Raw genomic sequence first — 24783 nt, 5'->3', positions numbered from 1 at the left:
ACACCCCACAGCAGCTAGAGTGAGCTCCAAGGAAGACAAAGCTGACAGGAGCACTGCCAGAGGCCCCTCACTGGGCTCAGGAGAAAGACCGCACTGGGCCTGCAGACCATCCACAACTGGTCACATGAGGGCTGATGGGAGGTTTTCTTGCTATCCCCTCTCCTGTGGTCACTCAGCTCCTGAGGGCAGGTGTGACCTTGTCCCCATAGTAGCCAGTCCTAGACTGAAGAGCAGATGCTCCAAAGCCTGGGCCTGGGTGCAGTAAACATGCTGCTATGTGGTGGGAGGGGAGAGCTGTTGGCTGGGCAGGCCCCTGTCAGGTTGGGCATGCAGGGCATGTGAGTCAAGGCCTCCCCCACTTCTGGTCTTCACATCCCACTCAGAAGCCTCCTCATTCTTCCTAGGGGTTAACAGAGGACATTAAGGACACAAGGAGTCAGTCAGAGCTGTGCTGCTCCAGGCCTGGGCCTCACCATCTCAAGTCCAACATGATACCTTTATTGGAATGAATCACACCCTAGCTCAGAAGGGGCCCTTTCTGGACCTTGAAGGCTGGCCTGGCAGCAGCACGGACACCCAGCCCCATGCTTGCAATGGTACTGGGCTTGCAGTTCATGGCCTGAAATCCACAGCCCCTTCCGCAGCCAGCCATTTAACTCTGAACCGAGACCATCCGGCGGGGCCTGCCCTCCCTCATGCTGTTTGCTTCCTCTATTTTCACCTCCGATGATGCCTGGCTAGTGAATTTGTCCAAGCTCAACATGGTAGCATTGAGTAAGGTGTTTTTTGCCACTTCCTCGGATACATCAGACATCACACTGTCCATAGACGACCTGTGGAAGAACAAGCAATGAGGCACAGCTTTCTGGGAGGTGAGAAAAGCAGTCCCCACTAAGGCAGCTCTGCGGTGGCCCTCTCACCCGTCTCCTGTAGGCCCCCAGCCAGCCACATCTCCCCGACACCATCACTCACCTCCAGGCCCAGGCTCTAGCCACACCCTTCACTCTTCTGCCACTGTCCTCACTGGGGGCATTTGCTGAGCACTTACCTGGAGCCAGACACTGTCAATCATTACTGTGGGTTTAATCCCCACCCATCCCCAAGTCCTGTGAGAGAAGAAGGCTGGGCTACATGACTTGGCCTCCCTGTGCCTCTGTTTCCTCATCTCATCTGGGAGAGTGTGAGAAGACCTGCCTTGCATGTGGCTGGTATTAAGACTAAGTGTAAGGTGTGGGGGGCAGAGAGTAGGCAGGAGACAGCATAACAGTTCTGCAAAGGACTTCATGCCTCAGGTTCTGAGGTCCCAGGTTCAATCCTTTGCACCCTCTCTAGAAGGGGGAGGAGGATGGGGGGAGCACCTCCAAGGGCAGCAGCCCAGTCCAGATGGGAAGCAAAGAACTATAAACCCCAGTGGTTCGGGAGGTAGCGCAATGGATAAAAGCACTGGATTCTCGACCATGAGGTCCTGAGTTCAATCGCCGGCAGCACATGTACCAGAGTGATGTCTGCTTCTTTCTCTCTCTACTTATCTTTCTCATAAATAAATGAATTCTTATAAATAAAAAAAGAACTATAAACCTCATACTACTCTGCAGTAAAAAAAAAAAAAATGATATTGTGTCCTTTGGGACAGAATGGTTGGAGCTTGAGGTGACTATGAAAAACAGGTCAAGAGATGAACAACTACTACACTCATAGGTTCATACACATGCACTTGAATGGAAAAAAAAGAAAAAGAAGCAAATAAACTGTTGCCAAGACTTGTGAGAACTACGGTGGTTCTCTTAGAGAGGAGGGAGGATGGGGAAACACAACTCTGATGGTGGGTGTGGTATGGAGCTATACCCTGCAAAATCTTGTGACCCACTATGAATCACATGTAAAAAATGGGGGCAGGGAGGCCAGACAGTGGCGCACCAGGTTAAGCGCACATATTACCAGGTGCAAGAACCCAGGTTTGAGCCCCTGCTCCCCACCTGCAGGGGAAACATTCACAAATGGTGAAGCAGGCCTGCAGGTGTCTCTCTTTCTCCTTCTCTATCTCCCTTCCCCTCTCAATTTCTCTCCATCCTGTCAAATAAAACAGGAAAGAGAAAAAAGGAAAAAAAAGGCCACCAGGAGTGGTAGATTTGACACCGAGCCCCAGTGATAACCCTGGTCACAATTAAAAAAAAAAAATAGAAAAAAGGAAGCCAGGGAGAGGAGAGGACTTGCCCAGGCTGGCCCAGGGTGGCCCAGGAGAATCTGTCAGAGAGGCTGCTGTGATCACAGAGTGTCCCCATGTCCCAGGCCTCCTCTGCTGAAGGGCCAGGTTTAGACAGTGCCTGGCCTGCTCTTGGTGGCCAGGGCTGGAGAACCAGGCCCAGCCCTCAAGGGCCTCGCACACCTACTCTGTGCTTGGGGAGAAGAGCTCCAGGTTGTCCGAGAGCGGCTGGCTCTTCGTCTCAGGCAGCACGGTGGAGAGGGTCACGGCCAGGATGGCTGAGATGCAGCAGAAAAAGACAGCGAGGAAGATGTAGTTCTCTTTGATGAGCGTCAGGGATAAGATGGCTCCGGCCGACACGGCCAGAGTCACCAGCCCCAGACCTGTGGCCCTAGAAGGGGAGGTGAGAGCTAATCTAGGGGACCTTGTGGGCCCAGATACCGGTTAGGGTGCTGGAGCAGCTCCCCTGAGCCCCACCCTTCCAGTGCCCACCCACCCGGGGTCTGTGAACCATCTCGGGAAGCTGAGTTCCCCGTGGAGTCAAAGTCAAGAGTAAAGTTTTCTGAGCCTTTCTTTCATTCTTTCTCTTTCTTTTCTATTTTTTATTAATTTATTCATGTTTGGATAGAGAAAGACATTGAGAGGAAATGGGGAGACAGAAAGGGAGAGAAAATGATAGAGACCTGCAACACTGCTTCACCACTTGTGAAGCTTTCCCCCTGAAGGTGGGGACCAGAGGCTTGAACCTGGGTCCTTGCTTACTAAAAAGTGTGTGCCCAACTGGGTGTCAATACCCAGGCTCTCTCTCCCTTTTTTTTTTTTTTAATATACAGCCACCAGAGTTATCACTGGGACTTGATGCTAGCACTAGGAATCCACCACTTCCAGCAGCCTTTCCCCCACCCATATTTTATTTTATAGGACAGAGAGAAATTGAGAAGGGAGGAGAAGATAAAAAAAAAAAAAAAAAAAAGGAGGGGGTGGGGAGCAGGCAGTGGCGCAGTGGGTTAAGTACACATGGCCCAAAGCACAAGGACCCAAGTGAGGATCCTGGTTTGAGCCCCCAGCTCCCAACCTGTGGGGTGGGGAGGGGAGGAGAGTCACTTCACGGGTGGTGAAGCAGGTGTGCAAGTCTTTCTCCCCTCCTCTCTGTCTCTCATCCTCTCTCGATTTCTCTCAGCCCTATCCAACAACATCCAACAACAGCAGCAGTGGCAACAATAATAATAATAACAACAACAAGGGTAGTAACAAAAATGGGAAAAATGGCCTCCAGGAGCAGTAGATTCATGGTGCAGCCACCGAGTCCCAGCGATAAACCTGAGGCAAAAAAAAAAAAAAAAAAGGAAAGGGAGAGAAATTGAGGCACCTGCAGACCTGCTTCCCCCTGTAGTTGGGTCCTTGGTCCTTGCACATGTGTGCTCGCTGCCAGATGTGCCTCTACTCAGTCCTATCTTTTCTAAAAATAATTTTTGAACTTATTTTATTTTATTATTTTTAATTTTATTTATTTATTTCCCCCTTTGTTGCCCTTGCTGTTTTTTTATTGTTGTTATTGATGCCGTCACTGTTGAATAGGACAGAGAGAAATGGAGAGAGAAGGGGAAGACAGAGAGGGGAGAGAAAGACACCTGCAGACCTGCTTCACCACCTGTGAAGGGACTCCCCTGCAGGTGGGGAGCCGGGGACTTGAACTGGGATCCTTACACTCATCCTTGTGCTTTGTGCCACGTGCGCTTAGCCCGATGAGCTACTGCCCGACTCCCAATTTATTTTATTTTTAATTAATAAGACAGAGAGAAATTGAGAGGGTAAGACCAGACGACGGAGCACATGGTAGAGCAAAACATATTACAATGCACAAGGACCTTCAAGGGGAAGGCTTCAAGAATGCTGAAACAGTGCTGCTAGTGTCTCTCCTTCTCCCTCTCTACCTCTCTGTCCCCTCCCAGTTTCTGTCTCTATCCAATAAATGCAGTATTAAAACAGACAAAAGTCTTATCTTAAAAAAAGAAATTGAGGGAGTCGGGCTGTAGCACAGTGGGTTAAGCGCAGGTAGCGCAAAGCTCAAGGACCGGCCTAAGGATCCCGGTTCAAGCCCCCGGCTCCCCACCTGGAGGGGATTCACTTCACGGGCAGTGAAGTAGGTCTGCAGGTGTCTATCATTCTCTCCCCCTCTCTCTCTGTCTTCCCCTCCTCTCTCCATTTCTCTCTGTCTATCCAACAACAATGATATCAATAGCAATAATAACTACAATAATAAAACAACAAAAGCAACAAAAGGGAATAAATAAATATTAAGAATAATAAATTGGGGGAAGGCAAATAGAAAGGGAGGAAGAGCAGCACTGCTTCACTGCTCTTGAAGCTTCCCCGTGTGTGGGGACAGGGGACTTGAACCTGGATCCTTGTGCATGGTAATGGGTGCACTCAACCAGGTGTGCCACCGCCCATTCCCCTTGTGGGTTATGGACTCTGGAGAAACAAAGCTGGGAGCACCAGAGAATCCCCCCTCCCACTCCCTAGAGAATGGCCAAGACTGGTAGAAGGGCAGGACGACACTGCCCAGAGGGAGACAGGGACCAGAGTCAGAGTAACAATGGGCCCCAGCTCCATCACTTGCTGCCTCTGCCCTTGAGCTGTAGCCTCGCTGGCTCTGACTTCTCTGTTCACAGTTGGGTTGGTGAGAGCATTTGGGAGGCTCTCGGATGGAAGTGGGTATAGCACCTATCACCAGGGCCAGGGTCCATGGGAGCCCTGTGCCCATCCTGTATGTAGCCAACCTTCCCACCCTATGGGCTCCATACCTGAAGATGGTGGGCAGCAGCTCAGCAGAGTAGAGGAAGAACACAGTGGCTGACGAGGACATGATGAATTTTCCAAACAGGACCATCAAGATCCTCGTCGATTTCAACTCTGTGGCAGGACAAAGTGGCCTCCTGAGTCTGCGGCCACCTTCCTCACTCTCCACATGATGGAGACACCCATCAGCTCCACACACACACTCCCAGAAGACACCCACCTTTAGTCCTCCCCCTGCCCCAGCCAGGCAGGAAGGCAGTGCATCTGTGATGAGAGAATTGCTCCCCTGTGGTCTCTCAAACCAACAGCCACCATGTTGGATTCAGCTTCCAAGTCCCCCGACTCCAGGCTCTCCCCTATCTTCCTTCTCCTCACCCAGAGGCAGCCCTCCACCCCACTGCCCCCACTTCCTGGGAGTCTCCACAGCACCAGGCCTAGGCCCTGCGCCTTGGGCATCCTGCCTCAGGGTTTCATCCCTCTCCATAAAGTGGGTGGGGGCAGAGGAATGCTGTGCTTAGTCTCTCCCTTAGACCTTAATGGCAGACATGCCAAGATGCCTGCCTCTGGGTATTTCTTCTACCTTTTTTAAGTGTCAGACAGAGACAAAGAAGGAGAGAGAGAGAGGAGACGCCATAGCACTGTTCCACTGCTCGTGGAGCTTCCCCTCTTGTGCTCCTAAGTCATAGTGGGGACTCAAACCTGGGCCCTTAAGCTTGGTAAAGTGTGCATTCTATGGGAAGCGTTACCCCCCAGGCCTAAGATTCATATGATTATTGTTATCAATTATTCTTTTCAGAGCTGGAGCCACACTGAGCCACTTGTTTCTCTCTCTCTCTCTCAGTCTCTCTCTCTTTTCATTCAGATGGGGAAGCACAGAAGGAAAGACACCACAGCACCAGAACTTTCTTAAATACTGCAGGCCATAAACAGTGAGTTATTTTTCTGGCGTTCTGACCTGATTTTTAAAAACCACCAAGCAAGGCCAAGGAGATATTTCAGTGATGGAGCATAGTACTTGCATATGCCTGAGACCCATGGGGCCCCAGACTCAATCCTCAGCACTGCCTTCTGTCAAAACTGAGTAGTCTCTCAAGCAAAAAAAATCTGTTTATTTTAGCCACTAGAGGATAAAAATGTGACAATAGATTTGTTTTCCTAGCTGCATTATTCACAACGAAAAATCGAAGCAGCCAAAATGCCCATCAGTAGATGACCAGATGACTGAAGAAGTCATGGGATATATTCGCTATAGTATTAATACTACTCTGCAATCTAGAAATGTAATGTTGGGTCCTTTGGGACCAAAATGGATGAAACTGGAGGTGATGATGCTTAGCAAACTACAAAAGAGATGAAAAGACAGATAGCGGTCAACTTCATTCATGTGGAATCTAGAGAACAGAAGCACAGGAAACATGAACGTGCGAGGGCCCAGAACTTGGGGTAGGTGCAGTGTGGAACTATATGTTGTAATTTTACAACCTGACAAGACACTATTAATCACAAATCAAAAATAAAAGACTTGTAAAGCACTGAACCTGTTTCCCCAGCCAGTCAACACTGGCAACATCTGGAGGGGAAGGGGTTCAGTCAAGATGCTCACTTCCAGCTCCCAGAGACCCTTGACTCAGAGCTCCTGGATACAGCCTCCAGGCCCCATCCAGCCTTGTGACTTAAAGTACATGTGCCATTCTAAGCCTGCAGGATGCAGGGGACCATTTCCCTCTGGGAGGAGAAGCCTCTATGCTAGAACTGCCCCAAGCACGTGGCCCGACGTGGCAGTGTTCAATGGGTCTCTTTCCTGGTGAAGCCACAGATGACAGAGGCTTTGGCTGGGAGGCAGAGCCTGGGCAGCTGCTGAATGTCTCTGCTGCTTCTGTTCATGTGGCATTGTTGGAGGACAGTTTAGGGAAACAGCACCCTCCCCCTGCACCCTGTAGGCAGCTAGGAGAAGGCCCTAGGCAGGGCCGGAAGCCCAGTATGCCTGCATATACTACCCCAGCTCCCTCCCTCTCTGACTGCAAAGGCCACAACATGCAGATTAAGGTAGGTACGACCCCTGGAGACAAAGGCTGAAGCATATCCCCTGTGGGTCCCGCCCTTCCTCTGAAGGGGCTAGAAAGCTGGGAAGTCCTTGAGTCTTGGGCCTCTCTCTCTCTCTTTCCCTCTCTCCCTCTCCCTTTTTCTCTCCCTCCCTCTCGCCCTCTCTCCTCCATGCCTACATGGCTGGCACTTTATTCTTGTGATTCTTTCATGTAGAAGTCAGTCTAGAACCCTTTGGGAGGGAACTGGGGAATGCACCCAGTTAGCTGTACCCTCCCCCTCAACTGAGCCATCAGTTCCACTGTGGACACAATCAGGTGGGAGGAGCTGCCTGCTCCCCCCACCGCAGGATGGTTGTCCTAGCAAGGTGCCTCTCTCCCCCAGGCCTCTGGGCACACACTGCAGAGCACAGTGCTCCAGAGACTATCTTCTGGGTTGCAGGTGAGACTATCTTCTGGGACGCAGGTGCCGCTGGGGCCTCTGCAGGATGCGTGGGTTGTGTATTCTGGAGGCTCCCTCCAGGCTGTCTTGTTGGCTGGGTGGAGCAGAGGGTGGGAGAGATGGTCTCATCAGGAGGACATCAGGAGGGGTGGGAGGAGAGGGTTGTGGCTGGGCGGGGACTGTACCTGGGGGGAGGAGGAGGATCAGTGAGCACATGAGACAGCCCTGCACGAGAGTTAAGACCACGCTCCACTTCCTCCCGATGTGCTCCAGGAGGAAGATGCAGCACAAGCGGGCAGGCACCTCCAGGAGGCTAGAAAGCATGTGTATTAAGTAGGTGTCCAACTCCAGGACCTGCAGCTGCAGGGCGAGTGTGAAGTAGCTATAACCAATGGCAAACCTGCAACAGGGGCAGGAGAGAGACGCTGAGAGACAAAGAGGGAGAGAGAGAGAGAGCAGACAAGGAACGGGGGGGGGGGGGGGGGGGGAGGGGGCTAGGGTAGGAAGGGAGGACAGAGCCCAGCAGAGGCCCTGTATCCAGGGACCTCACTCCCCTTGTTTCCCTGCGCACATCCCTTCCCGGGGACTCACCACACGCAGAGGATCACCAGGGTCACCTTGCGGAGGTGATCGTTGTTATAGAAATCCAGGACAGAAGCTTTGACCATATTCTTCTCAGAAATCTGCCGTTACAGGACAAGCAGGACCGGCCAGAGGCAGGCTTGAGATCCCAGCTTGCTCCCCGTCCCCAGAGGACCCCCGAAAGACTCATCTACTGCTCCCCCACCCGCCAGGGCCAGCCTGGCCACTGGCCTTCCACAGGCAGGGGTGGGTTTTGCAGTCACTGTTGTCCTCAATGGCAGATTGGGGACAGACACCCTCAGGGCTGAAGTCCTACCCAAAGGATGAAGAGGAGGGAGAGGTACTGCCCCACCTCTACCCTGGCCCCCTGCCCCAGCCCCCCTCCAAGCCTGAGGACTCTTACCTTGTCCAGCAGATAGGAAGGGATGGTCTTCTGGTTCTTGTCAGCCGCGGAGCACAGCAACTTTTTGGCTTCCCCCACCTTCCCTTTCACCATCAGCCACCGTGGGGATTCGGGGAGGATCCTGCAGAGTGCACCCCTCTCACTCAGCATTTCAAGAGGTCCCAGAGACCCCACTGGGACCCCATCCCAGCCTCTACTGTGACCATCTGTTCCAGCAGAAGGTGACTCAGATGTCATAGGCCTTGAAGGCAAAGATCAAGCTGGAGATGCCCCCTCTGCCTTCTCCTGCCAGGCCACACAAGGCCCATGGCTGCTCCTAGCACCTGGGTCACTTCCGGGTCACTGATGCCCCACAGCCTCCTCTGCCCTCAGTTACCTCCACAGACTCTGCTTTTCTGTTTTAGGTCATGTCCCTTGGTCACAGGAATACTGAGGGTGCTGTCCATGCCCACAGCCACAGAGGCAGCCTCAGTCTCACAGCCCAGGCTTGTGCCCAAACCTCTCACAGGCTAACAGCTTGGAGACAGTGAGGATCAGGGCTCGGCCTCTGATGCCCAGGCTCAAACCTCTCATAGGCTAACAGCTTGGAGACAGTGAGGATCAGGGCTCGGCCTCTGATGCCCAGGCTCAAACCTCTCACAGGCTAACAGCTTGGAGACAGTGAGGATCAGGGCTCAGCCTCTGATGCCCAGGCTCAAACCTCTCACAGGCTAACAGCTTGGAGACAGTGAGGATCAGGGCTCGGCCTCTGATGCCCAGGCTCAAACCTCTCACAGGCTAACAGCTTGGAGACAGTGAGGATCAGGGCTCGGCCTCTGATGCCCAGGCTCAAACCTCTCACAGGCTAACAGCTTGGAGACAGTGAGGATCAGGGCTCAGCCTCTGATGCCCAGGCCCAAACCTCTCACAGGCTAACAGCTTGGAGACAGTGAGGATCAGGGCTCAGCCTCTGATGCCCAGGCTCAAACCTCTCACAGGCTAACAGCTTGGAGACAGTGAGGATCAGGGCTCAGCCTCTGATGCCCAGGCTCCACCTCTCCCGCTGAACCAAGTTTCCATTCCGACCATCTATCCCATGGCACACTCTCTTGCCTTGCTTTTATCTTTTCAAATAATTTATTTATATATTTTTTATATATAAAAAGGAAGAATGAGAGAGGGAGGGAGGTGTAGGTACTGCTTAACTGACATAGGCTGGTGCTGGGGATTGAACCTGTAGCTTCTGGGGCCTTAGGGATACAATTTTTGTGCTATAACAGGTTGTAATATCCTCCCAGATAACGGCATTCTACTATAAACTTAATAAATACATCATAGAATTAATTTAAATTTTAAGTTAATAGAGAATGCAGACAAAAGAATAACTTAGGCAGAGAAAAATGTAAATGACTAATAAACATGAAAATCCACGCTGGAGTAAGTCACCCAGGTGCGAAGTCCTTGTGGTCTCTCACTACCCCCAGTCCTGTTCCACCACTCATGAAGCTTCTCCCTTGCAGGTGGGGACCAACGGCTTGATCCAGGGTCCTTACATATTGTAATATGTACACTCTACACCACCTGGCCCCTCTTTCCCTAACTTTAAAGCTCTTTTTTTGTCATGAGGGTAGTTGCTGAGACTCAGTGCCACCATTACAAATCTATTACTCCCAGTGGCCATTTTTTCCCCCGGTTTTGTTTTTGATTTTTTTGGTTTGTTTGTTTGTTTATCTGTTTAATAGGATAGGACAGAGAGAAATTGAGAGAGGAGTTGGAGATAGAAAGGAAGAGAGACAGACAGATACCTGCAGACCTGCTTTACCACTCATGAAACATCTCTCCTCCCCCCCCCACCCCCACCACCCAGGTGGGGAGCAGAGGCTCCAACCCAGGCTCTTGTGCACAGTAATATGTGTGCTTAACTGGATGCACCACAATGTGGCCAAAAAAAACTTTTCAAAATTATTTTAATGAAAAGGGGGGAGAGAGAGAAGGAGAGACCAGAGCACTGCTCAACTCTGGCTTATGGTGGTACTGGGGACTGAACCTGGGACCTCAGAGCCTCAGGCATGAGTATTTTGCAGAACCAGTGTGCTGTTTCCCCAGCCTGAGAGTGGAGGACATTAAAGGCTCTGCCCCTGGCTCTTCCAAATCTCATCTGCAGGGACTTTGCTTCAGGGAAAAGTCCACCCACTCTCAACTCCTCCAGTCTCCTGCCTTCCAGCCTCTGGCCTGCACCCATTCCCAGGCCCACCCAGTAGGTGTCCACTCACCAAATGTAGGAGATGAGGGGGAAGGAGGGCACCCCACCCAGCAGCAGCAGGAGGCGCCAATGTGGCAGGCTGTAGGCAAGGCCTGACAGGAGCATGATCCCCATGGAGAAGAAGCAGTGTTCCAGGATGATGGCCTGTGACCGGTGCTCGCCCACGAGCCACTCTGAGACTGTAGGAGGACAAGCCTAAGGTCAGCTCAGGGGCCCAGGACTGACTATCCCTGCAGCTAGCCTCCTGAGAGGGCCAGCCTTGCCTGAGATGGTTCTTTCGCCTGCTCTGCTCTGCTCTGCTCTGCTCTGCTCTGCTCTGCTCTGCTCTGCTCAGAGCTAGGGTCAGACACACCCCTTCAAAGCTGGATGGGGGGGGGCAGGTGGCATACCCAACTGAGGGCACACAATACCATGTGGAAGAACCCCAGTATGAGCCCCTGCTCCCCTCCTGCAAGGGGGACACTTCACAAGTGGTGGAGCAGGTCTGCAGGCATCTTTCTCTCTCTCTTACTCTCTATCTACTTTGCTCCCCCCCCTCAATTTCTCTCTATCCTATTAAATAAAATAGGGGGGAAAGAGAGAAAAGAATTATGGCCACTGGGAGCACTAGATTTGTTCTGCAGGCACTGAGCCCCAGCAGTAACCCTGGTGGCCATAAAAATAAAAATAAAATCAGGACAGAGTGCCTGTGTCCTCCCCACACTCCCCAGGGAACAATCGAGACCAACAGAGATATGGAAAAATTCTCCAAGTCACTTATTGTCAGAGAATTGCAAATAAAGACAACAATGAGATACCACATCACTCCTGTGAGGATCAAAAAGGATAGTAATAACAAATGCTGGAGAGGCTTTGGGGGCAAAGGAACCCTCCTGCACTGCTGGTGGGAATGTAAATTGGTCCAACCTCTGTGGAGAGCTGTCTGGAGAACTCTCAGAAGGCTAGAAGTGGACCTACCCTCTGACCAGACAATTCCTCTTCTGGGGATATATCATAAGGAACCCAACACACTCATGCAAAGGGCTCTGTGTATACCTGTGTTCTTAGCAGAACAATTTGTAATAGCCAAAACCTAGAAGCAACCCAGGTGTCCAGCAACAGGTGAGTGGATGAGCAAGTTGTGGTCTATATACACAATGGAATACTACTCAGCTATGAAGAATGATTAAGTCACCTCCTTCACCTCATCTTGGATGGATGATTCTTGAAAGAATCATATGAAGTGAGATAAGCCAGAAAGAGAAGGATGAATATGGGATGATCACATTCATGGGCAAAAGTTGAGAAATGAGAACAGAAGGGGAAACACAAAACAGAACTCGGACTGAGTCTGGTGTATTGCACCAAAGTAAAGGACTAAAGGACTGGGTGGCTTTCAGATCCCGGTGCCTGGTGGTGGAGGAGGACCTAGGCTCGAGGTGAGAGTGTTCTGCAGAAAACTGAGAAAATTTATACATATATCAGCAACTGTGTTTACTATAAATCATTAAAGCCCCCTCCCCCTGTAAGAAAGAGAGAGAATAAATAAATAAAGTAAATAAAAATAAAAGCTGGACAGAGTGCTTGTGTTTCTTCCTGCCCCCTTCCCCAGAGCAGAGCTGAAGCCACTTACTTGCCTGAGCACTGCCCCACCTCACTGCCCCCCAACACGGGACCAAAGCCTCTCATCCTGAGGGTCTGCCTCTGAGCACAGTGCCTCCCACGCAGCCTCATGTGGCTGGGAGTCACTTAGCTCTGCACACACACAAACACACACACACACACACACACACACACACCTCCAGGAAGTGAGGTGAACTATCCTTCCAAGGAACCCCCAACACACAGGCCATGGCAGATGGAGGCAGAATGAGTGTGTGGACTATTAGTGCCTTAGCATCTCTCAGGCCTGAGGTGAAATCTGACCTCTGGCAAGTGACCTCTGTGTGACCCTGAGCAAGTCACTTCCTGAAGCTCCTGCCCCTGCACCCCCAAGGGGCAGAGCTTTGGTGCTGGCTTCAGGGTGTTGCCAGGAAACATCCAGGTACTCCATGGAAAGTACTTCTGAGGAATACTTTATATCTGAGGAATATTTTGATAGGGTAAGAAGGGGGTGGGGGGAGCCTTTAAGAATGGAATAAAAATCACTTGAGTTTATTTTAAATAAAATAAAAAGTTATGAGACATGTACTAAATGGAGTACTACTCAACAATTAAAAATACTTTTATTAGGGGCTGGGCAGTAACACACCCAGTTAAGCGTACATGTTGCAATGCCCAAGGATTCGCTCCCACCTGCAGAAGAAAAAGCTTCACAAGTGGCGAAGTAGTGTTGCAGGTGCCTCTCTTTATCTCTACCTCTCTATCTCCCTTTACCTTTTTAATTTTTTTAAAGATTTTTAAAATTTATTTATTTTCCCTTTTGTTGCCCTTGTTGTTTAGCCTTGTTGTGGTCTCCTCTTTCAATTTCTGTCTCTATCCAGTAAATAAATAAATAAAATGGTTGTTTTCTTTTTTTAAAAAAAAAAAAAAAAAAAGCTTTATTATACTCTGAGACAAAATGGGTGGAATTGGAGGTGATTAGCTTTAGTGAAGTAAGGGAAGGAAGTGAAGAACGACCACAAAATGGTTTCACTCATATATGGAACACAGAGGATTAAAACACACAAACTTGGGGGGGAAAAAAGAGTCAACCCAGATTTAAGACCTTGGGAGAACTGTGGTGGTTTCGGTTGGAGAGGCAGGGCCACAGAACTTTGGTGGTGGGAGTGGAATGGAACTATACTCCTTTTCTCTTATAAATCACTATTAAATCAGAGAGAGAGAGAGAGAGAGAGAGAGAGAGCAAGTGCCTTACTGCTCCCCTGCCCCTTCTGTGTGTAAGGGGTGGGATGGGGGAGGTAATAGGGGGCACAAGGGGCTTGAGAGGTTGTGTGGGTTCTGAGGAGGGGAAAGGGTGGACCACTGGGACAGAAGGGCAGTGTCAATACAGATTCTCTGCCAGCTTCAGGCACTGTGAGAGGAGGCTACCTTCACCACTCTCTGCCCCTTCTCTGCCCATTTTCTGTCCTCTGCTGCCTCTCTGCCCACATTGTTTGTACTCTGTTTAGCCACTGCCTGCTCTGTGCCCACTGCCTGCCCCCTCTAGGCCCACTGCCCACTATCTGCCCAGTTTCTCTCCCCTGCCACACCCTCTGTCACCCAGCCTCACCTAGAGATGTGCTGCTGATGGAATAGCATATCGACGCCTGGAACATGCCAAAGCGGCAGAAGAGATACTGGTAAAAGGTTCTGACAAAGGCTGCTCCGAATCCAAAGACCGTCATCCCCAGCAGTGACAGCAGGATGGTGGGGTGGCGGCCCAGCCTAAAAACAGGAAAGGAAGGCTGGGCCAAGTGCATGACCTCCCTGGCTGGCCCTAGGAGGGTCCAGGCCCTGAGCCACCCCACAGGCCTGTACACTGTCCCTCCCTCTCCTCCCACAGTCTGAGAGTCTTTAGCTTTGAATGCCCAGGACAGGGTGGAGAGGAGGCACACAGGGGTGGGGGGTGGGGGCAAAAGGAACTCCAGGAGACTCACCTGTCACTCATGAACCCGAAGACCACAGACCCTATCAGGGCCCCCACCAAGTGCGCGACCGCCTCGATGTCCAGTTTTGGTTCTTTGTCACACACCAAGTCAAACTAGGGGTTACACACAGGGATTGGCCACAGGCATTCACCCAGGCTCAGCCCTTCACATTCAGAGGCTGGCCCTTGCCCCAAGGTGAGCCACAGGCAGAAGGGGCCTGGGACAGGGACAAGGACAGAAGTGGGCCACATGCCATGATTCTGCTAAGTCTGTAGCCCCAGGCAGTCTGTGGGAGTTTGGTTTGGACAGAGGATCAAGAGGCACTTCACTCTTGCAACAGTGGCAAGGTCACTGGACCAAAGCCAGAATCACCAAGACTCCCCAAATCCAGAAGCTGGACCCCAGTCCAGAGATTCAAACAGGGCAGACCTGTGTTGACAAGAGCCATAACACAACATAACTGACCAAAACTGCTTGTGTCTCCACTTTGCTATGGATCCTATGGACAGAGACACAACTGTAGAAGCAGGTCCCATGACAGACAGCAAACCCTGCCAGCTAGCATCTGTCTGCCCCTCTCCCCACCCCACTCCCCAAGGACTGAACTTTCTGGCTAAAACAGGCAAAATAAGGCCTGGAAGGCAAGAATCTTGTGTTTCTGCCTCTGCCCCGGGGAACCTTAATTTCACTGCTTTTCCTTCCTGAGTCTCAGTTTTCCCAATTGCTTGGTGAGAGCAGATACCTGATTACATCAAATTCTAGGCTTACTCTGCAACTCCTGACCTATCCCCAAGGATGCAGCCATAGTTCAGGGACTTGAAATAAGGCTTCTTTTGCCCTCGGGGCCTTCTGACAATCATCTGCGATGCTGGCCAAATATCCTTGGAGGCTGGATACAGTAACAATAGGGAAAGCAAAGAATTTCTGACAGGACAGGTTCTAATGCACAGTCCTGAACAATTTGAGAAATGGGCCACCTGTCCATAAGTAATCAGGCATAATGAAACACAGGGTCCCCGATAGCCTGGAGAACCCCGTCTAGCCCCGCCACCCCCAGAGGAGGACATGGCACACCTCGTTGATCAGAGATCGCTTGGTGGCCTCGGGATAGACCCACCCATGGAGGCACCGCTGTGTTTGGTTGAGGCCAAACTGCATGATAGAGTCCAGAGTCCAGGCCACAGGCAAGTACATGAGGCAGCTATGGAAAGTGCCATTGGCTTCCCTGGGCAGGGTCAGATGCATCTGCTCGGCCTCTGACAGGTTGGGGCCCACTTCCAGGATCCAGCTGGTGTTGCAGTAGTGCTTCTGCTCTGTGAACATGAAGGTGTCAGCAAACAGGAAGAAGGAAGACAGGATGTTGGGGACTAAGATGAGGGCCACCAGCCTCCGCTGGAACGTGCCGAAGTGCCCAATCACATTCAGGATGCTGGAGAACACGTCTTCCTTCTTGGTTTCAGTGGTCCTCAGTCTGTGTAACACTAAGTCCAGAGACCAGGAGTTGGATGGCACATCATGATGTTGGTTCGAGTTCATGGAACAAAGCGAGAATCTGTGGTTGTCCTGGGCGTTGTTTTGCTTTTTCATCTGTCCAAAGAAAGGAAGCTGCTCAGTCTGTGCTGTCACCTCTTCCCAGACTTCCAGAGCCAGAAGGTATCAGGGAGGGAACCACCAGCCAGAAGTTGGTCTTTCTGGTTTGCAACAATATGAGTTCCAAACTCATCAGGTGTTCTTTGTAACAGCTGCTTTTTGTTTCTGAAGCTTCTTAGCTAGCAAATCTCTCTCTCCCTCTCCCCCCCCCCTCTCTCTCTCTCACACACACACACACACACCATGCTTTAGCTCTCTATCCCTGAATGTCAGTGCACTAAAAAGCTTTTGTTTTGTTTTACAGGGGCTTCCCATATGTGTGATTTCACTGCTCCTAGTTGCTTTTCTGTGTGTGTATATCTGTGTGTGTGTGGATCTGTGTGTGTGTGTGTGAGAGAGAGAGAGACAGAGAGAGAGAGAGAGAGACCACAGCACCAGAGCTTCTCCCAGTACCATAGTAATTCCATGTAGTACAGGGATTGAAACTTGGTGAACTATCATTATACCTCAAGTGTGTGTGTGTGTGTGTGTGTGTGTGTGTGTGTGTGTGTGTACCTTATGTTTAAAAATTACTATACTTTCCTGGTCATGAAGAATCCTAAGGAGCGATCATATAAATTTCACACAATTCAAATTCTTACACACACACCATCAGTCTTGCCAAAGTGAGATGTCTCCAAGGAACATTCCTTTAAAGGAGACAAATCTCCCTCAAAATATCTGGGTCTCTGGGTCCATGCTCCCAGAGGGATAGAGAATGGGAAAACTATCGGGGGAGGGGGTGGGATATGGAGATTGGGTGGTGGGAATTGTGTGGAGTTGTACCCCTCCTACCCTATGGTTTTGTTAATTAATCCTTTCTTTAATAAAAAATATATATATATATATCTGGGTCTGCAGTGGCCAGGAAACAAGGGTGGTTGAAAGCCTTGCTCACAGGGATGGGTAGTCTTAGCAGGTGCAGTGGGACATCAGAATAGCAAGGTGACATTTAGCCACACAGGGATACTGGGAAGGAAAGAACTAGGGTAAAATAAAGACAGTTCCGGGAGTCAGGCGGTAGCGTTAAGCCCAGGTGGCAACAAAGCACAAGGACCAGCGTAAGGATCCGGGTTTGAGCCCCCGGTCCCCACCTGCAAGGGAGTCGCTTCACAAATGGTGAAGCAGGTCTGCAAGTGTTTGTCTTTCTCTCCCCGCCCTTCTGTCTTCCCCTCCTCTCTCCATGTCTGTCTGTCCTATACAACATCGATGACAATAATAACTACAACAATAAAACAACAAGGGCAACAAAAGGGTATAAATAAATAAATTTTTTTTTAAAAAAAGACAGTTCCAGATAGTCAAAACCTGAGGGAGCAGTAATACTGGAGGCCTGACCATGGAACTTCTAAAGGATAAGGAGGAGGAATATTATTTCAGGAGGACCATGTGAGGTGTACATCATCAACATGTTAAATATAGAGGCAACTCTAAATGTTGCTTATGTTGGCTAATTAAAATGTTCAATTGCAGAGTTAAAGAATTAAACAATGAACAGTAATAATAACCATCACAAAGGAAATAGAAGGAGCAAGGTAGCAATGTTGACTAAGAATATTATCTTGGAACCATAGCAAGAAAGGAAAACTAAGCTTTAATTTTTTTAAAAAAAAAAAAACTTTAATTGCAGTTTTTTTTTTTCTAAGTCAGAAGTCTCGGCATCTCTGACATGGTCCTGGGTTGGGGCACCCCTTACCCCACTCCCCAACCCCCCACCCCCAGCAAAAGCTGAAGCCCTCTCTGTGAAGGAGTTTGTTCAAATTTGGCCCTTTTAACTCTCATAGATTGAGAGCAAAGAGTTGAAAACAAAGGTTATACAGTGCCTGAGAAAGACAGCCATCCCTAATGCTAGGAGTAGGTACAAATTTAGACGTGGATGTTGAAACTGTCAGGTACAGCATATAGAAAAGCTATTTATTTTTACAAGCTTTTCAAAGAAATAAAAGCTGTGATTACAATGTTGAGCTTAAAACAAGAATGAGAAAATAGCAGGCACCACTGGGAGGAATGATACTGAAAGAAGTGAAAGTTATGGGAGTCAGGCTGTAGCGCAGCGGGTTAAGCGCAGGTGGCGCAAAGCACAAGGACCGGCATAAGGATCCCGGTTCGAACCCCGGCTCCCCACCTGCAGGGGAGTCGCTTCACAGGCGGTGAAGCAGGTCTGCAGGTGTCTATCTTTCTCTCCCCCTCTCTGTCTTCCCCTCCTCTCTCCATTTCTCTCTGTCCTATCCAACAATGACAACAACAATAATAACTATAACAATAAAACCACAAGGGCAACAAAAGGGAATAAATAAAATAAATATTTTTTAAAAAAAGAAGTGAAAGTTATTTAACAGCAAGGAATTCAGAGGAGAGTGAAAAACATCATCAAAACACTGATGAAAAAAAAGAAAAAGAAAGAAAGAAAGAAAGAAAGAAAGAAAGAAAGAAAGAAAGGACACACCTAGTCCCAACTGTGACCATGGACTATGAGCACAGTCTGACAGGGACCTGGCAATTACACAGGCTCCTGTGCTGAATATGAATAGATATGGGCACCAGGACAGATGGATGTGATTAAACGTTAATTGTAATTTTTTCCCCCCAAGTTTAGGAGTTATTCTCAGCTCTCATCCAGTTTTCAAGTTCTAATCTCAGATCTGACATCAACCCCCAGACAATATTTCTAGTTTACCTTCATGTTAACTATCAAGCTTAAGCAGAGATTACTAAAGTCATAGACACCTAGGAACATACCTAAATTAGACATCATAGCTTTTTCTACCCCATGGTCTCTATTCTTATCTGCTATATTCCTACTCTTTGTTTCCTGTTTATTAAACATTTTGTTCTGCTTTATATCTTACTGCTGGGGGTTGGGCTGTAGCACAGCGGGTTAAGTGCACATGGCACTAAACTCGAGGGCAACAAAGGGAATAAATAAATACAAAAAAAAATTTGGTCCATACTCCCAGAGGGATAAAGAATAAGGAAGCTTTCAATGAAAGGGATGGGACATGGAACTCTCATGGTGGGAACTGTATGGAATTGTACCCCTGTTATCTTATAATCTTGTTAATCAATATTAAATAACTAATAAAAATTTAAAAAGAAAATAATCAGGGAGTTGGGTGGTAGTGCAGCAGGTTAAGCACAGGTAGCACAAAGTGCAAGGACTGGCCTAAGGATCCTGGTTCGAGCCCCCGGCTCCCCACCTGCAGAGGAGTTGCTTCGCAGGCGGTGAAGCAGGTCTGCAGGTGTCTATCTTTCTCTCCCCTTCTCTGTCTTCCCCTCTTCTCTCGATTTCTCTCTGTCCTATCCAACAACAATGACATCAATAACTACAACAATAAAACAACAAGGGCAATGAAAGGGAATAAATAAAAAGAAAAAAAAGGAAAAGAACAGTTGGATCAAGGTGTCAGTATTTAAAAGCAAAACAAATATGTCATTTTTAAATAAGATAGCACTAATTCCATTTATTCCAGAGCATACCCACTTTATGCTTGCTGTGTTCATGTCATGACTAGAAGGGTTCCATTACCCTTTAATAAGTGTTTTAACACTTTAATAAGTGTTTTAACAGGAGAAATTGACACCTCCAACATCATTAGAAATGTCAATGTACCTGCAGAAAAGTGCAACTAGACCACCACTTAACACCAAAATTAACTCAAAATGGATCAAAGATCTAAATATTAGACCTGCAACTGCAAAAAATACATAGAAAAACAAATTGGTAAAACACTTCAGGACCTCAATATCAAAGATTTGGAGAGTCAGTCCCGTGGATAAATTAAACTAAAATATGACTAAATAAGTGAGACTACATCCCATTAAAAAACTTCATGGGGGGGGAGAATACAGGTCCAAAAAAGATGACAGAGGACCCAGTTCGGGTTGTATTGTTATATGGAAAACTGGGAAATGTTATGCATGTACAAACTATTGTATTTACTGTTGAATGTAAAACATTAATTCCCCAGTAAAGAAATTAAAAAAAAAACAACAACTTCAACACACCAAAAGCAAACTCACAATAGTAAACAGGCAATACAGCAACTGGGGGAAGGTATTTGGACAACACGCATCTGGCAAGCAGTTAATATCAAACATATATAAAGAATCCATAAACCTGGGCAGTGGCACACTAGGTTAGGTGCACATAGTACAAAGTGCAGGGACCAGGTTTGAGCCCCTGGGTCCCCACCTGCAGGAAGTGGAGGGGGTCACCTCACAAACTGTGGAGCAGGTCTGCAGGTGTCTTTCTTTCTCTCCCCCTCTCTATCTTTCCCTCCTCTCTCAATTTCTCAATGTTCTATCCAACAACAGCAGCAGCAACAACAACAATGAAAAAAAAAAAGGCCTCCAGGAGCAGTGGATTTGTAGTGTAGGCATGGAGCCCCAGCAGTAACCCTTGGAAGCAAAAAATGAAAAAGAGAGAAAGAGAGACATGACCCACAGACATATGAGGAAATGCCCCCACTTCACTCATCATTAGAGAAATGCAAATTAAAACCACACTGAGATTCCACCTTACAGTGCGAAGTTACCTTCATTAACAAAACAGGAAATGATAAGTGTTGGGAAGGATGTAGAGAAAGAACTCTTGATGCAGCCATTGTATAAAAGAGTATGGATGGGAGTCAGTAGCGCAGCGGGTTAAGTGCACATGGCGCAAGGTCCAAGGACCAGCGTAAGGATCCCAGTTCGAGCCCCCGGCTTCCCACCTGAAGGGGAGTTGCTTCACAGGCAGTGAAGCAGGTCTGCAGGTGTCTATCTTTCTCTCTCTCTCTCTGTCGTCCCCTCCTCTCTCCATTTCATTTCTCTCTGTCTTATGACATCAATAATAATAATAACAACAACAGAAATGAAAAACAACAAGGGCAACAAAAGGGAAAATAAATAAGTATAAAATTTTTTTTAAATAAATAAAATCATAAAAGAAAGAGTATGGAGAATCCTCAAACAAATGAAAATGGGATTACTTTCTGATCCAACAATACAATTCCTCAACATTTGTAAAAAAAAAAAAAAAAAAAATCCAACAGGAAAACACTCAAAAGGACATACATTCACAGCCATGTCATAGCTGCATTACTCACAATAGTCAGAATATGGAAGCAACCTAAAACCCCATCAACAGAGAACTAGATGAAGAAGTTGTAGGACATACACTCCACGGAGTAATCATCTCTGGAATTTAAAAAGTTGATATTATGTCCTTTGGGGCAAAATAAATGAAGCCAGAGGTGATTGTGCTTAGTGTAGTGAGTAAGACAGTAAAAGTCAACTTAACTCATGTATGGAGTAGAGAGAATTGAAACATATAAACTTGAAAAAATATCCAAACTGTCTCTAAGACCTTGGAAGAACTATGGTGGCTATTACAGTGGGAGGGGGATGAGGAACTATATCCTTAATACCTTATATAATCTTGTAACTCACTATTAAAACCTTTTTTTTTTTTTTTGCCTCTAGGGTTAGCGCTGGGGCTCGGTGCCTACACTACCAATCCACTGCTCCTAGAGGCCATTTTTTTCCATTTTGTGCCCTTGTTGTTTTATCGTTGTTGTTATTGCTATCGTTATTGTTGGACAAGACAGAAATCAACAGAGGAGGGGAAGACAGAGAGGGGAAGAGCAAGATAGACACCTGCACACCTGCTTCACCGCTTGTGAAGCAACCCCCCTGCAGGTAGGGAGCTGGGAGCTCAAACCAGGATCCTAATGCTGGTCGGTACACTTCATGCCATGTGCCCTTAACCCGCTGTGCTACCACCGAGCCCCCTATTAAAAAAATTTTAAGTCTATGTATCACTTTCAAGGGGTCATAAATTTAAAAAAGATATATAATGGTTAAAGAACACAACTTAAAACTTTAACAAACAAGAGCACTGGACTTGGAAGCAGGAGGTCCCAAGTTCCATCCCCAGCATCCCGTGTGCCAGAGTGACACTCTGGCTCTCTTGCATCAATAAATAGATCTTTAAAAATTCAAAAAAAAATGGGAGTCCAGAGGTAGCACAGTGGGTTAAGCGCATATAGCGCAAAGCGCAAGGACCGGGGTAAGGATCCTGGTTTGAGCCCCCCCGGCTCCCCACCTGCATGAGAGTCACCTCACAGGCAGTGAAGCAGGTGTGCAGGTGTCTTTCTCTCGCCCTCTCTGTCTTCCCCTCCTCGCTCCATTTCTCTCTGTACTATAAAAAAAATTTTTTTTAACTTTAACAAACAACCACTTATAAAATTCTGCATCTAATAACCAGAGAATGCATATATATTTTCATTTTTTGTCACTCCTCCTTGTTGTAGTGCAATTAGATTCAAAGTCACTGATAAACAACTTATTAACAATTTTAATTGCCATATATTAACATATTTGTAATAGGTATACTTGTTACATTCTAAATTCCATCCTGATATTTTGAATCTCCTAAATATTAAAACACACACATGGGTATTTACAATTTGTGTTATATAAAGTGCTATGTGTTTTGATAAATGCATAGATTCCTATATCTACCCTTACGATATCATTAGGATACCTAAAATAAAAGCTGTATGCACTTATTAGGTCATCCGTCATCATCTCAATACCCTGTCAACCAGTGATCATTTTGCTATCTGTCTCCCCTTTTCCATAATGTCGTACAGTTGGAATCATACAACTTACAGCCTTTTCAGTCTGACTGCTTTCAGTTAGTAATACGCATTTCAGGGTCTTCCATGTCTTCCCATGCCCTAAAGAGCCTTTTAAAAAAAAATCTAGGACTGAATAATATTCTTTTTTTTTAATTTCTTTATTGGGGAATTAATGTCTTACATTCAACAGTAAATACAATAGTTTGTACATGCATAACATTTCCCAGTTTTCATATAATAAGACAACCCCCACTAGGTTCTTGAACTGAATAATATTCTACCATACTCAAGAACCACAACTTGCCCCCCTCAACTATTTAGGGACATCTTGGCTATTTTCAGTGTTTGACAACTGTAAATAAAGTTGCTATAAATATTTGCTTGCAGGTTTTTGTGTGGACAAGTTTTTCAATGCAGTTGGGTAAATACCTAGGAACACTGAATCGTATGGTGAGCCTGTTTAGTTATGGAAGAAACTGCCAAACCATCTTCCACCATCTACATCACTCTGCACTCCCACTGCAATGAGTAAGAATTCATGCTCTGAAGCCTTGCCAGAAATTGGTATTGTCAGTTTATTGGATTATAGCCATTCTAATAGGTATGTAGAATGATCTCACTCTTTCTTTTTAATTCATTCAAACTGAAATTCCCCAACAACAAATAATGTTGGAGATCTTTTCATACACATATTTCATACAAGAAGGAAGGAAGGAAGGAAGGAAGGAAGGAAGGAAGGAAGGAAGGAAGGAAGGAAGGAAAGAAGGGGGAAGAGTTCTGGAAAAGGATGACAGAGGACCTAGTGGGGGTTGTATTGTTATGTGAAAAATTGAGAAATGTTATGCATGTACCAACTATTGTATTTACTGTGAAGTGTAATACATTAATCCCCCAATAATGAAATTTTTAAAAAGAAAGAAAAAAATTAAAAAGAAGGGGAGGAGAGTGCTGGAAAAGGATGACAGAAGACCTAGTGGGGGTTGTATTATGTGGAAAACTGAGAAATGTTATACATGTAAAAACTTTTTTTTTAAGTTTTTTTTGTTTTGTTTTTTTGTTTTTTATTTTTTAAATATTTATTTTATTTATTTATTCCCTTTTGTTGCCCTTGTTGTTTATTGTTGTAGTTATTATTGTTGTTGTCGTTGTTGGATAGGACAGAGAGAAATGGAGAGAGGAGGGGAAGACAGAGAGGAGGAGAGAGAAAGATAGACACCTGCAGACCTGCTTCACCGCCTATGAAGCGACTCCCCTGCAGGTGGGGAGCCGGGGTTCGAACCGGGATCCTTATGCCAGTCCTTGTGCTTTGCGCCACCTGCGCTTAACCCGATGCGCTACAGCCTGACTCCCCGGAAAAACTATTTTATTTACTGTTGAACGTAAAACATTAATCCCCCAATAAAGAATTTTTTTAAAAAGTTAGATAATCTTTTTTTTCTTCCCAGAAAAGAAAGAAGGGAGGAAGATGGAGAAACATACAAAAGCATGGTCAGTATCTAACACCATGTACAGAAATTGATGCCAAACAGATTAAAGACTTGAGTGTAAGGCATAAAACCACAAAATATACAGAAGAAAGCATAAATAGTGCATTTATTAACATCAATCAACCTCAGAGATGTACTAAGGACTCAACTCCTATAGCAAGGGAAACAAAAACTAGAATAAACATATGGGGATACATAAAACTAAAAAAGTTTCTGCATCTTGAAAGAGAATACCTACCAAAGAAATAAATAAAAAGACTACTGAATGGGGAAATATATTTATTTGCACATCACATATCTGACAAAGGGTGGTTATCTAAAATACACAAAGAGCTCATAGAACTCCACAATGGGGGCCAGGCGTTGGCACACCTGGTTAAGTGCACACACTGAGTGCACAAGGATCCAGGTTCAAGGCCCTGGTCTTCCTCCCCAGAAGCTTCATGAGTGGTGAAGCAGAGCTACAGTTGTCTATTTCTCTCCCTCTCTATCTCCTTCTCCCCTCTCAATTTCTGTTTCTGTCCAATAATTTAAAAAAGCAATTCAGATTCAGTGAAATATATGGTGGTTACCAAAGGAAACAAAGAAAGGAGGAAGAGGAAGATAGAGAAGTCTTGTCGACAGTGAAATGAGAATAGAACTTTGGTGGTGGGTGTGATGAGTCTTATACATATTAAGACAGTTAAGACTATGCACCTTAAATTCCATCATTGTAAAATAATAATAGCTTTTTAATTTTTTTTATTTTCCCTTTTGTTGCCCTTGTTTTTTTAGTGTTGT

The 24783-nt window shown here is 47.0% G+C and overlaps 1 protein-coding gene across 5 annotated transcripts in view; it reads right to left on the bottom strand.

The window, feature by feature from the left end:
• Positions 1-447: 447 nt before the first annotated feature.
• Positions 448-24783, bottom strand: part of SLC22A13 (solute carrier family 22 member 13) — a 44396-nt gene continuing 20060 nt past the window's right edge. For 2 of the 5 annotated variants that reach the window (XM_060180621.1, XM_060180623.1), the window contains exons 2-11: positions 15339-15851; positions 14274-14377; positions 13907-14061; positions 10727-10895; positions 8475-8595; positions 8081-8172; positions 7675-7889; positions 5011-5119; positions 2391-2594; positions 448-833 (exon numbers count right to left, since the gene is read on the bottom strand). In XM_060180621.1, coding sequence (XP_060036604.1) covers positions 653-833; positions 2391-2594; positions 5011-5119; positions 7675-7889; positions 8081-8172; positions 8475-8595; positions 10727-10895; positions 13907-14061; positions 14274-14377; positions 15339-15851 — 1863 coding nt within the window. In that variant the 3' untranslated portion in view covers positions 448-652. Of the gene's footprint in view, positions 834-2390; positions 2595-5010; positions 5163-7669; positions 7890-8080; positions 8173-8474; positions 8596-10726; positions 10896-13906; positions 14062-14273; positions 14378-15338; positions 15852-24783 lie in introns of all 5 variants that reach the window. The other 3 variants (XM_060180624.1, XR_009547072.1, XM_060180622.1) reach the window with 3 other exon arrangements.

This window comes from Erinaceus europaeus, chromosome 21 (assembly GCF_950295315.1).
Source record: "Erinaceus europaeus chromosome 21, mEriEur2.1, whole genome shotgun sequence".
NCBI classification, from domain to species: domain Eukaryota; kingdom Metazoa; phylum Chordata; class Mammalia; order Eulipotyphla; family Erinaceidae; genus Erinaceus; species Erinaceus europaeus.
This window is presented reverse-complemented; position numbering and strand designations above follow the sequence as displayed.